The 14,425-nt window shown below is 34.7% G+C and overlaps 1 protein-coding gene across 1 annotated transcript; it reads left to right on the top strand.

The window, feature by feature from the left end:
- The first annotated feature begins 11,041 nt into the window (after positions 1–11,041).
- On the top strand, positions 11,042–13,519 carry LOC145098917 (importin subunit alpha-1a-like). The gene is made up of 11 exons (XM_079036508.1): positions 11,042–11,144; positions 11,458–11,526; positions 11,585–11,676; positions 11,761–11,892; positions 11,978–12,163; positions 12,263–12,426; positions 12,513–12,591; positions 12,698–12,826; positions 12,915–13,042; positions 13,183–13,315; positions 13,460–13,519. Exons 1-11 carry the CDS (start codon positions 11,042–11,044, stop codon positions 13,517–13,519), a joined length of 1,275 nt encoding a protein of 424 aa, XP_078892634.1.
- Positions 13,520–14,425: the final 906 nt, after the last annotated feature.

Raw genomic sequence — 14,425 nt, 5'->3', positions numbered from 1 at the left:
TTATACAATTATACAATTGAATTATAGTAAAAAATACAAATTCTATTTATTTTTAAGTTTAAAACAAAATGTTTATATATATATATATATATATATATATATATATATATATATATATATATATTTGATGCTTATAATTAATTAAGTTTTTATTAGTAAATTTTAAGATTTTTGACAAAAAAAATTCATTTAAAGAATAATGACTACATTATCAACAACTAAATAACTAAAGACATTTAAAGTATTCAAATTTAATTTAGTTAAGACTCATAACTATAAACTTGGTATTACAGAAAAAACTTTTAAATTGAATTGGTTTAATATTAACTAACTCTTAATTTTGAAAAGCCGTAATATTAAATGAACTTTCAGTTCAATTAACTATTTTTTTTTATTATATTATTAACATTTAAATGTTATTTAATAACCATTTTTATTTACTTTATTAGTGTAAGTTAAAAGCTAAACATATAAAACTTTCTATATAAACATATTTCTTTTCTATTTATTATATAATATATAGTAAAACATATATTCTTTATAATACAACCAAGAAAACATTATTTGTATTTAATAAGATTCATGTACAATACTAATATGCACAACAAAATACAAAAGTTTAACAATGAAGACTTATAAAATCTTAAATCCTAAATTCACATATATAAAATCTATAATCGTATAGTGTTCAACTTTTAAAAGTCAATATTCCGGCATCACTAGTTTAACGTTGAAAATGTATTTTCTTCAAAAAAAAAAAGTAGGATAATGGAGAAATAGTAATCTTTTTATAAACATTAATGTGATGAAAAAAAAAGTCTCGTTTTGTAAACCATGCAATGTCTTTATACTATTTATTTTCTTCGATTAAAGAAAACAAAATTTCCAAAAACAACTTATTTAATTAAGTAAAGAATATTGTTTTTATCCATACATTACTAATAATGATTTACCAACTAGACTTCCACTAACTATCAATGTTAAACATGATTTAAATCTAATTTGATACATATAAATCATACATAATGTTATTAAACTTTAGTTTGAACATACTTATTCTAATTTCTTTCCGTTATTTACTTTTTCAGATTAATATGCAAGATGACAAACCACAAACAATAAGAAAAAGAGAAATTAAATATTCGCCTACTTTTGGTTCCTATATATCATTATATCCAATGAAATGGTGACATGTATAACATTTAATGTTCATTTAATGAGATTTAATGATATTTTAGGATACTACTATGACACATGTCATCATTTAAATGGGTAGAATGGTTGATAGGATCAAAAGGTAGGAGGATATTTAATTTCTTTAAGATAAATGGTTTGTGTCTTATTGATCTCATCAACTCGATAGGTACTTATATAGGGAAGGAAAAGAGCTTATACAGAGGAAGCCTAAAAATCAGCAAACTAAACCTCTTATGAAATAGAGACTACATAATTATCTCTTGTAACTAAGGGATATGATATTATCCTAAATTATATAAGATATACGTACAATATGACAACTATACAAAATACATATACACATCAACACCCCCCTCAAGGTGGAGCACGGAGATTCGAGATGCCCAACTTGCTAAGTAGAGTGTCAAAAGTTTGTTTGGATAGAGCTTCGGTTAGAATATCGTCTAGCTGATGAGTGGTTGAGACATAGGTTGGAAGAATCACGCCACGACTAATTTCATCTCAAATGAAGTGACGATCGACTTTAATATGTTTTGTACGTTCGTGGAATACCGGATTCTGAGCCAGTTGAAGAGCGGGCTAATTGTCGCAAGCGATAAACATAGGAGCAAGATGATGAATACCAAAAGCAAATAACATGCATTTTAACCATTTAAATTCAGATGTCACAGCAGCAAGTGATCGATATTCTGCCTCAGTTGATGATCTTGAAACAGTCGGTTGTTTCTTAGTTTTCCAAGATATTGGCGACTCCCCAAGAAGTACAACATAAGAAGTTAAAGATCGTCGAGTTAGAGGACAAGTTGCCCAATCAGCATCACAATAAGGTCTGAGTTGTAACTGGGAAGAAGATTTAAAAAGAATTCCTTGCCCCAAGTTATTTTTCAGATAACGAACGACACGTAAAGCAACCTCCCAATGAGAAACCTTTAGGTTTTGCATGAATTGTGCCAAGATATGAACACTATAACAAAGCTCGAGACGAGTAATGGTTAAGTAGATAAGACAATCGGCTAACCTTCTATATTTAGCCGAGTCCACCATGTCGACAACATCAGTAAGAGCAAGATTATGATTTTGCTCAATAGGAGTTACAGCGGGTTTGGCACCCAACAAACCAACATCTGAGATGATATCAAGTGCATATTTGCATTGGCTAAGCCATATTCCAGTGGCATTGCGGGCAACTTCGATGCCTGAAAATACTTCTATTTTCCTAGATCTTTCATATGAAAACACTTGCTCAGGTAGTCTTTAAAGGTCTAAACTACAACAGAATCATTGCCACCAATAACTAGATCATCAACATACACCAACACATTTAAGTGAGTGAATCCCTTTGTATAAGAGAAGAGAGAGTGGTCATACGGGGACTGAGTGAAACCGTAACCAAAAAGAGTAGTAACTAGTTTGGCGAACCAACACTGTGGTGCCTGACGTAGACCATATAGTGATTTTTGTAGTCGACATATACACTTGATTTGTTCGCGGAACATCAAAACCAGGAGGGAGACGCTTGTAAACTTCCTCCTTGATACCCCCTTGCAAAAATGCATTATGAACATCCATCTGATGAAGCTCCCACTTTTTGATGGATGCAACCGCCAAAAAAGTACGAACAGTGACCATTTTTGTGGTGGGAGCAAATGTCTCTATGTAATCTATACCTTGAATTTGAAGATTTCCCAGAGTGACCAACCTTGCCTTGTGACGTTCAATTGAACCATCTGTGTTATACTTGATTCAGAAAACCCATTACTACCTAAAGCTTTCTTTCCTTTAGGCAATGTTGTCACTGTCCAAGTGCCATTGGGTATCAATGCATCAACCTCCTTGCCTATGGCATCACGCCAACATTGGTGAAGACTTGCCTCCTTGTAACTAGAAGGTTCTGTTCCAGTGGTGATTGCTGCCAAAAAATGTCTATGGGACATAGAGAATTTGTCACAATCAACATAGTTGGAGATAGGATAACCGCTAGAATCATCCTCCACAACAATGTTTGTTGTGGATTTAATGTACCTGGTTGGTTCTCTTGTTCAAATTGTTGAGGGATTTCAGAACTTGTTGCAATGTCAATCTTTTGATGCTCTGATATATGTGGTTGGTTCTCTTGTTCTAGTTGTTGTGTCACTGAGATGGGAGTAGTAACCGGCAATGTCGAATTATTAGGTAGCCAATAACTATCCTCCTCCATCTCAGCATGAGATGGAACATAATCAATAGTTGGGTGTGAAAGGTTTTTAGAATGAGGAAATTTATTCTCATGAAATATGACATCTCTCGATTCTATAATATCTCCGAACTCCAAATATAAAGACTCGGTCCCTTTTTACTGTATGCATAGCCGATAAAAATGCACTTTCGACTACGGCTTGCAAACTTATCTTTGGACCGATTCAGACTGTCAGCATAAAATAGACAACCGAAAGTGCATATATGATCAAGTGACGGTGATTTTCCATACAACACCTCAAAAGGTGTTTTGGCATGCAAAGTAACAGATGGAGTGTGATTTATTAAATGTCCAGTTACCATAATACACTTACCCCAAAATTTAATAGGCAAGTTAGCTTGAAAACGTAATGCACGCCCTACATTGAGAATATGTCGATGTTTTCGCTCGACACGACCATTTTGCTGAGGAGTTTCAACCATAGAAGTCTGATGAACAATGCCAATTTGCGGAAAGTAATTTGTCAGACAAGTAAATTCTTTCCCATTATCACTCCGTACAGTTTTTACTTTGGTATTAAATTGACGTTCAACCATAGCCAAGAAATGTTTGAGAGTTTGAGCGACCTCATCCCTATGTTTTAGAAGAAAACCCCAAGTTGCAAGCGAATGATCATCTACAATTGTTAAAAAATATTGGAAACCACAAATAGACTTTTCATGATCGGCCCCCCATAGATCACAATGTATAAGACCAAAAATCTCATTTGCTTTATTTTCACTAGGAACAAAATGTTTGCTTAGCTCTAAAACACACATCACAATGTTCTAAAGTCTTATAATTAAACTGAATACCACGAATTGAAGGAGACAATGATTCCAGAGCTTGCTCGCAAGGATAACCCATCCTTTGATGCCATATTTCAGCATTGACCGAACGAGAGACCTTATTAAAACGTGCCGATACACTTTCCTTCAACACATACAACCCGTCCCAAACTTCACCCACTCCAAACAACGTCTTCGAAGTGCGGTCCTATAGAATACATAAACTATCAATACATTTCAACATATATGTTTTATCTCGAGTGAGTTGAATTATTGAGATCAAACTACATTCCAAGACCGGAACATATAAAACATATTTGAGAGTTATAGGTCCCAATAGCACAGTCCCCTCTCCGGTTGCTATAACATGGTCACCATTCGGCATCTTAACGGGTCGAGGTGAAATATCTCGTCGGATATGAAACTCGGCAGCCACTCCGGTCATATGGTGAGAAGCATTGGTATCAAAGAACGAAGGAAATTTTGTCTTACCAGAAAAATGTGGCCCAGGAGCAGATTTATGTGAGTTTATAATCGACTTCAGTTTATTCCAATCTTCTGCACTAAGATCTTCCAGACCTACTCTGTCAGCATCACTCATAGTATGTGTTGACAATGACACTGGTGCATGAAGAGAATTAGCTTTGATCTGACCACGTCCTTTTCCTGCGTGTGATTTTCCTCGTCCCCGTCCTCTTGGATGACCTTAAGGAAAACCAATTATTCGGTAGCATTTGTCAATCACATGACCATGACGCTTATAGTTCTCACAATAGGGTCGTTCTCCATGTGGTTCTCTCGAATCACTTCCTCATGTGTTTGTCATTCGAACAACAAAACTCATCGCTTCTTGATGCTCTGAGGTAAAAGACTTTGTCATTGAGAATACATATTCTTGCTCGGTAATTCGTGAATACACCCTATTCATATTGGGTAGGGGATCAACAGCAATAATGCTAGAATGTATGGTGCTATAAGACGCATCATCAAGGCCCATAAGAAACTGATGAACACTTTCATCTTCAACCTTCTTTTCCAAACGCAAATTCAAATCACATTTGCAACCATGGCAGCTACACATGGGCAGTTTATCATAGTCGCCGAGATCATCCCAAATCTTGTTGATTCTACCATAATACACCATGACACTATCTCCATTTTTCTTGCAACTGGACACTTCAGTTTTCAGCTGATGTACCTTTGCACCATTACGAATAGAGAACCTTTGTTGAATGTCTTCCTATAGTTCCTTTGCCGTTTCCTTATAAGAAATCGTGAATCACAGAGTTGGCTCAATGATGTTGAATATCCATGAGATAATCATGGAGTTTACTGTACACTAGTCTTCAATATCTATATTGTCTTTTGTTGGTTGCTTTATGGTGTCATCTATGAATCCTTTCTTCTTTCGGCTCGAAGAGACATACGGATGGCTTTTGCCCAATCCTCAAAATTAGGGCCTTTCAACTAAGTATGTGTAATCAAGTTACAAGGGTTGTCGCTAGACATCAAGGAAAACACTGAGATGGTTTTCGGTACATCATCTATTTTGGAATTGCTCGTCATTGATGGTTGGTGTCGTCGAGCACTAAGCCTAGGTATAGACCAACTCTAATACCAAGACAAACCATAAGCAATAAGAAAAATGTTTTATGTCTTATTGATCTTAACTCGGTAGGTACTTATATAGGGAAGGAAAGGAACTTATATAGAGAAAGCCTAAAAATCAACAAACTAAATCTCCTATGAAATAAAGACCACATTATTATCACATGTAACTAAGGGATATGATATTATCCTAAATTACATAAGATATACGTACAATATGACAGCTATACAAAATACATATACACATAATCACAAGAATACAAAGAGAAACAACCACATTCTTAATAGACAAATTCAGGCTATAAACTTGATTTACAATAAGCTTTATCCTGATTATACAACCAATCAATACAAAATAAAACCAATCAGCAAACATCATAGAACAAAGGGCCTTGAATCAAGTGGTAATGATTGACTCTCTCAATTGTGATGTCATGGGTTCAAGCCTCACTTCAGACATAGGTGGTAACTAGGAGTAGACTAGTTTGTCGTTTTGAAAAAAAAAAAGTCATTAGGATATTGTGTCATATCCAAATCATGGGCATTGCTTTCGTAAAAATCATTCAAAATATATTAAAGTGTAGTGCCTAAATATAGTAATTCTTAAAGCACACCGTTCCTGGATATGAATCAAAACCCCAAATGCAATACCAAAACATATTCGTGTAGGTAAAATATATGAATGTGTAGTCATGTTGAAGATTAACACGAAAAAGCAAACTCTTTGCTTAAATGTAATTTATTCTCAGTGCACCAAAAAAATCAAACCCTTTTGCAAGGTTGTTAAAATCGTTCGGCGGTCAACTGGTGATTAGCGATTAATCGAAGTAGGCGGGGATTAATCGGGTAACCTAAATTATAAATAAAATTATTTAAAAAATGAATATTTCCTAAAAAATTAAGTATTTGAAAATTTAAAAGTTGAAAATATGAAAATTTGAAAATTTTATTATAATATTTTAAAATTTGAAAATTTTAAATTTTGGGGTAATATTTGAAAATTAAAAATTTTGAATTTTTTAAATATTTCCCGCCGAGACCTACCAAGCACGAGTTTCACCGATTTTGATCAATTTCCACTAAGCACCCTAATCATAATCGACTCAAGGCTGCCAAGCAATTAATCAGCCGCCAACGTCGATTTCTACAACACTACTATTTTGCTAAATGTGATTTACTATTAATATAGAGAAGAAAATTGGACACCAAACTTACATCTCGACCCCATCCTCTTAAGATATGTTTAATGTTGCCTCTATTCAATTTTATCAAATCTCACAACTACTTACAAACCGAATTCCCTAACGTATTTTAAATGACATATAATTCTAATATTTTGTCTATGTAATTAAATTCATGCCCAACGCATAATAAATAAATATATAAAAAGTAACAAACAATAAATCATATTTCATATGTATAAAATATACCCTTTTAGTTTTTTTATGTATATTATATAGTTAGTATGTCTTATAAAGTAATAATAGTCGGGCTTGTTTCATGATAACTAGAAGGTTTCCTTGTGCTTCGTGATTGGTGGAAGTGTTATTTTTGTTTAAAGTGTGTCTTTCTATTTGTTTCAAGTTGTTTAGGGAGGCATATAAACTCAGATGTCACACCAGAAAAATCCATCTACGTTATAGTTATTTAGATGATTTGTTCATCTGCTTCACCTTTTGTAGTTTGATCGCTTTGTGAATGTTTTCTGTCATGGTTAGAATGGAGGTTTTGTTTAGAAATTATTCAAGTTACATGTTTAAGGTATGTATATTGAATATTGAACCCAGTTTTTGTTCGTCAACTTTACGGGCATCATAGTTGCTCCCAATGAACTTGTAATTGTTGTGTTTGGTATCTTGTACAGACAAAGGTCTACCATATAACCATCATAATACCCCTATTTCTATAAGTTCCATCTTTTTATTATGCTCATTTATCAACAAACATTTTGATCCATGCAACACAGATAATCATGATGCAAATTATTGAAAATAATAAATTTAAAGTTCAAAGAAATAGATACATATCTTGGTACAAAAACTTGAAGCATGGTTGAATAAACTGTTAAAAAAATATCAATCGATGTACAAGTTAGCTACCTAAAGAAATAATCATGTGGTTAAGTAGCTCGAGATACGCCTGTAAGAACTTAAAAGTTAGTATAAAGTATGTTAGGTTGTTATTATGTGTTAAAGGGCATTTTGGTCCATGTGATAAATCATGAATTGTGTAATGGTATGAAGTACATTTTTATATGTTTTTTGATAGTTAAAGTAATGGTATATGTTGTTATGTATGGATAAAAGGGTTGCAGGTTATTGGTATAAATATGAGAAAAGAAGTGTCTTTAAAAATAGCACAAAAGCCTAGTTCAGCTCTACCGTGGTGCAATGGCTGAGGTGTTGTGGAGTGGTTCCCAAAGTGGTGATTTGGGCAATATTTTGACATAGAGGGAAATGTACTTTTGCACAGCGGTGTAGTAGTATGTGTTATATCCAGAAATTTAGGTCTAAAAGTGTACATAGTCAGTTCATCGGGAACCTCTTTGTAATCTTATATATTAAGCTTTAATGCATATTTTGAAAAATATATAGTGTCAACTATTGTAAGATACTAGATGGTATCTTACTTCCAATTGTGGAAAACCTCAAACAAACCAAACAACTCAAACTACAACTCTAGTTAATACGTTTGAAAAAAAATGAAATTTCATATTAAGCAGTTTTGAGTGAAGAAAACACTCGAGTCTCGTAGTAGATGTTCACCTGTTTTCGAAAATATAAAGAACGTCCAAAACGGAGTTCGTATGCAATAGATACGGCTGTTATAAGAAACCAAACCATTATAAAATTGATTTTCTGAAAACTGTTAAAACCGTTTCTCTCTGTTGAGGCACTTGCATACCTTATATGGAAATTATGAGAGTGTTTTTGGACTTGGACTATGGTCTAATATTTAAATCCGTACTCGAAATATTTTTAGGAAAAATATTTTCAAAACTCGAAATATTAGACGTTTCAGGTTAATTAATCGCAAATCTCTAGAGTTCTACAACTCATAAAATTAATCGGTTCGAGTTTTTGGAATCCTTGAACTCTACTCTACCATACACCACTTCCAAAAAAATATTATGTATCGGGATTTTGGTGAGCAAATCTAAAAGCATTTTTGGGACTTTTTGATAGTGTGCATCACCATTGTACTTGCTAGCATGCAAGAGTCATGATCAAAATCAACCAATTAACCGCCCCCCCCCCCCCCCCACCCCCTTAGGGTGCACTATTCTGTCTAAGTATAAGCATGGTTAGCTTGAGTTTTTTACTTAATTTCAATGAATGGTGTGTTGCAAGCTTAGAGACCTTCCTAGACATTATAAAAGGAGGCCTTTAGCTCTCTATTTTATCACACCATTCACCAGCCAACATTCCCTCATTCTCCCTTCTCCATTTCCCTCTTTTCTCGACTAGAAACCCCTTATCGGAGGCTTCCCCTCCACCGCCGATAACCGTCGGCAGCCACCCATTCTCCACTAGTTTTGATGACCAAACACCACCCCCAAACCCCCTGCCACCTGCTGCCCCCTTCCCCCTCCTCTCCTTTATCGTTAACTAACGGAAAAATCCAAGGAGTTGCTAAAGCGACCCCTTGCCACCTGCAACCAACCCTAACCACCTTTCGGCCACCACCACCTTATACCACCTTTTGGTGTGCAAATCATTTAAGGTGTTTTTCTAGTTCTAGACTCAAGTTTTGGTGTTATTTTTTAGGTTTAACTCAAGTTAAAATCAGGTTCAAATTTGGTTGCTAGATTGGTGCTATCTCGAGGTGCTTCCCAAACACAATCACATTTTCACGTCTAAACTGAGTTCATACATTTAAGGTGAGTGCTTACAACCCCACTTTAAAGTTTATATATATTTTGGGAGGAATACATGTGCTCACATATTTCATTTATGCAAAACACTCTTGAAAAACATACTACAAAATGTTATGATTTTATGTGAAAAATTATGGTCCATTCAAGACCTGTTATGTCCATCTTAAACCCTATGGTTTACAAAACTATTTTGTATGTAAGTAGCTCAGATCGACACCTTTCATGGTACTACTCACACACGTTCATGCGATCTTTATACAATTTATTATGATTCTTGCAAACGTGAATATCATTTTAGTCCTTTTCGGGCCAGTCTGTAAAAAAGGTCATTTTCACATGAGTTAGGTTTTATTTTAGGCCAGTTTGTAAAAAAGGTCATTTTCACCTTTTCAGGCCAATCTGTAAAAAAGGTCATTTTCACTGCGATCTTTATACAGTTTATTAAGAAAGGTTGCAATTGCTATTCCCTATAAATGTAATTGACGGTAAAAAAAACAATCAGAAGTTACTACAAAGATGAATTTAATTCCAATCGAAAGTCCTCGAGTACGTAATGTGTTATTTAAATCAACATTTGTTTTATTTAAAAAATGTTATTTTGAGGTTTAAGTAAAATGTGTTTCATTATTTAAAAAACACTACTAGAAAAATAGCCTTTTACGACGCGCGAACCATGACACGCAGTGATTTATGATACGCAAAGGTGAGTGTCTAAAAAATAATGTCATCTCTTCCAAAATTTAAAGGATTTCAGACGCGCATTTTTGCGTGCCCTAAAATTAGTGTCTAAACAAAAAAAATAAAAACACGGAGGGCACCTGCGTGTCGTCTACGACCGTCGCTTTATAAATTTTAATAGAATGCGCGCGTTCCATCCGGGGAAAATGAAATCCCAAAAACTTAAAATCCCCGCCTTCCTTTTTTTTCTCCCTCCACTTTAATTTCCCTAGTAGCTAGGGCCTTTTTTTCAAGAACTTGCCCCGATTATGCCCTCCTGTACTGCTCATTCTCTCTTCAACTTCCCTTTCTCTCCTTCTCACTTCGACAAACCCTTTCTCTTCTTCTCGGTTCCCGATGTCGACAGCTTCTCCCACCTCCGACGTTTCTCTTGGTGTTGGCGCCTCCCACCTCTGACCTCCGTCTAGCCCTGCCCCACCGTCCAACGCTTTCCAGCGTCACCCAGCCGATGGAGCCCCTCATCTCCGGCAATCTCACCTCGCCTGCCGTTGCCAGCAACATTAGGTCTGGTGACCTAGACCGAGAAAACTCAGAGCCTTCGGAGGAGTGGTGGCACTACTCAAATCCCAGTGACGGAAGGAAACTCTCTATCACAGCAACATAAAGTCGGAGACTGGAATGGGAGAAAGAGAAATAGAAATTGAGAAATCGACTTATACAGTAAATGGGGAAGAATCGATGATTCACGCAACATGTTTGATAAAATGCCTCATCCGCCATGGTCTTAATCTACAAGTCTCTCTCTCTCTCTCTCACTCACTCTCTCTCTCTCTCTCTCTCTACCCCATACTGCTCGACAACCACCCAGGCACCCACCACCCTTCGTCTTCTCTCTGGTTCACCACACTTCTCCTTCCTATGTTTGTTAGATTCGTCATATGATTGGCGAGTGTTCTGTAAAAAATGATTTTTCCGTTTCATATTTTATGGATACCTCAATCTTCCGTGATGATTATGAATGTAGTCATAGAGTACTCGCTCCACTATCATTTTCAATTATATATCTACTATATCTATTTCTAACTTTTTTACAGAGGATCGTTATGATTTAGGTTTCAGTTTAGCTTCCGAGACACCTCACATGATAAGTGCAGCTATTAAAGGCATAACTCCATTGAGTTATGAGTTTACTTATCTTGTATCCATTACATTTTTAACCAGAACGCAGCCCTCCCATTGAAGAAGTTATTCAATCCGGTGTTGTTCCTCGCTTTGTTGAGTTTCTTGTAAGGGAGGATTTCCCACAACTTCAGGTGAAATTCAACATTCTGTAACATAATATAAAAGACACACAATAGTTACATGTATTTTATATAAACAATATATATTCTCTGTAGTTTGAGGCTGCTTGGGCTTTGACTAATATTGCTTCGGGGACATCTGAACACACAAAAGTGGTGATTGATCATGGTGATGTTCCAATATTTGTGAAGCTTCTTGCATCTCCAAGTGATGATGTTAGAGAACAGGTATATTTTAGAGGTTTTTGTATTTCATAAACTCAATTCACAAATTCATTATCATGACTTCAATTTCACTTTATCTACATGTTAGGCTGTATGGGCTTTAGGAAATGTTGCTGGTGATTCCCCTAAATGTCGTGACCTTGTACTTGCACAAGGTGCTTTGATTCCTCTACTATCCCAATTAAGCGAGCATGCTATGTTATCCATGTTGCGAAATGCCACATGGACACTTTCAAATTTTTGCAGAGGCAAACCACAACCTTCTTTTAGTCAGGTTTGTTTCTGAAAAGACTAAACTACCCACATAGTTCTTTTGGCTCTATCTTTTCAACATTTGTAATGATGAATTCTAATTTGTCTTGACTTTTCACAGACAAAACCTGCACTTCCAGCTTTACAGCAACTTATTCATTCAAACGATGAAGAAGTTTTGATAGATGCTTGTTGGGCTCTTTCATATCTTTCAGATGGCACAAATGATAAAATCCAAGCTGTTATTGAAGCAAATGTATGTCCAAGATTGGTTGAGCTATTGAGGTGAGTCTTTTCTTCTTCTTCTTTTGAATAAAGTTAGGATCTTTAAAACTTTTTTTTTAAGTTCTAACCTTTTTCTATATTTTTAGTCACCCTTCTCCATTTGTCCTTATCCCTGCTCTTCGTACTGTTGGTAACATTGTTACAGGAGATGATATGCAAACTCAGGTAGCATTTCTTTTCAAATATTTCTCAAAGAAAATTGTTGCATTTGTTTTTAGATTATAGAAAATAAACATAATATTCTTTTCTCACTTTCATTTGTTTGTTGTAGTATATAATCAATCATCAAGCTTTGCCTTGTCTTCTCAACTTGTTGACCAATAACCACAAAAAAAGTATCAAGAAAGAAGCTTGTTGGACTATATCAAACATAACCGCTGGCAACAAGGAGCAGATTCAGGTCATAATTTTAAATTTTTTTAATCAAGATTTAATCATCAAACCTTATTTTCTTGACTGATATATCATCTACTTTGTGATTTTTACAGACAGTGATTGAAGCAAATATCATTGGCCCTCTTATTCATCTACTTCAAAATGCAGAATTTGACATCAAGAAGGAGGCTGCATGGGCTATTTCTAATGCTACTTCAGGTGGAAGCCATGACCAAATCAAGTGAGATTCATAAACCTAAAATATTCTCTTCAATTTCCCAATATTTGTGAGCAAATTTCAGGAAATTGCAACACGTTTTTACCCATAATAACTATAAGTTTTGTAGTTACATTGTTTTTTTTTCTGATAATAAAATGCAGGTATTTGGTAAGTGAGGGATGTATTAAACCTTTGTGTGATTTACTGATATGCCCTGATCCGCAAGTGTTTGCATATGCAGTAAATCCGCAAGTGCTTTTTGCCTCGACTGTTAATGTGAAAAAAAGAATCAAAGTATTATGTATCAGAAACATAAATTTAAAAATATATAGAAAATTTCAATTATGCCCTTGTATACTGATTGGTTAGTAGCCCAACGTTCATAATAGTGAGTATATCTCTCTAAAGAATTCTTTGCCATTTCACTTCTGTGTTCAGATTCATCATACTACAAATGGAAGTGGAATGAATTACAAGATTAAAGATTTGAGACTTTAAAAAATGAATAATTGTAATGTTTTATTGAATTTAGAGTAAAATACAATTAGTTTTATTACATGATGTTTATAATTCATGCATGTTTACAGCTGCATTTGCAACCTTGTTCTAACAACAAACCAACATGTAGTATTTAATTGTTTATTTACGGTTGTGCCCCTAAACTATTATGTATTAACATCCATAAGCCTTTTGTTCTCATGTTAGTTAAGATTCATAAAGATACTTATGTTCTAGCTGAATATAAATAAGTCTTTCTAGTAGCCCCACCCTTATCCTTAGCAACATAATTAATTACATTAGCATCTAATGTAATTCGGTTCTGCTTACAGTAACGAGGAAGAAGCAAGCCATTGTATCTAGTAGTTTTGGAGGAAACGAGACTCAAGCAAAAAGCAAACACACGGAGAGTTGTTGGCAGAAAGTAAGCTAGATAATGCAATTGTATATTCTGCTTCTCTTGAGTTCATTTTTTTATAACATTTACTCACTATTGGAATAATTATTTGTATTTGACATATTAGTGAAATGAATTATCTTTGTTATTTATGGTATTTTATTTGTATGACATTAAATTTTATGCAATGGATTGTATTTTTTGTATATGATATTTATTTTCTATTATGAGACATTAAATATAAATTTAATTTGAAAATTAGTAAATCTGTGAATATTTTTTTTAAACATTTAAATTTATGATACGCAAAAATGTGTGTCATCTTCATTTATGACATGACCTTTCTTGACAGGGGCTTTCTTGATACGCATTGCGTGTCATTAACACGCGCGTCATAAGGTTACGACACGCGAATGCGTGTCGTCTTCCTTTATGATAGGGCCTTCCTTGATACGCATTGCGTGTCGTAAACGCGCGTCGTAATTGCGCGTCGTAAATGAGCGTCATAA

This window comes from Lactuca serriola, chromosome 4 (genome assembly GCF_051521515.1).
Source record: "Lactuca serriola cultivar US96UC23 chromosome 4, Lser_US96UC23_V15, whole genome shotgun sequence".
Lineage (NCBI taxonomy): Eukaryota > Viridiplantae > Streptophyta > Magnoliopsida > Asterales > Asteraceae > Lactuca > Lactuca serriola.
This window is presented reverse-complemented; position numbering and strand designations above follow the sequence as displayed.

Coding starts and splice junctions, on each gene's coding strand:
- LOC145098917 (XM_079036508.1), top strand. CDS start 11,042: ATGGGAGAAAGAGAAATAGAAATTGAGAAATCGACTTATACAGTAAAT. Junction 12,427..12,512: donor AGATTGGTTGAGCTATTGAG/GTGAGTCTTTTC, acceptor CTATATTTTTAG/TCACCCTTCTCCATTTGTCC. Junction 12,827..12,914: donor GCAACAAGGAGCAGATTCAG/GTCATAATTTTA, acceptor TGATTTTTACAG/ACAGTGATTGAAGCAAATAT.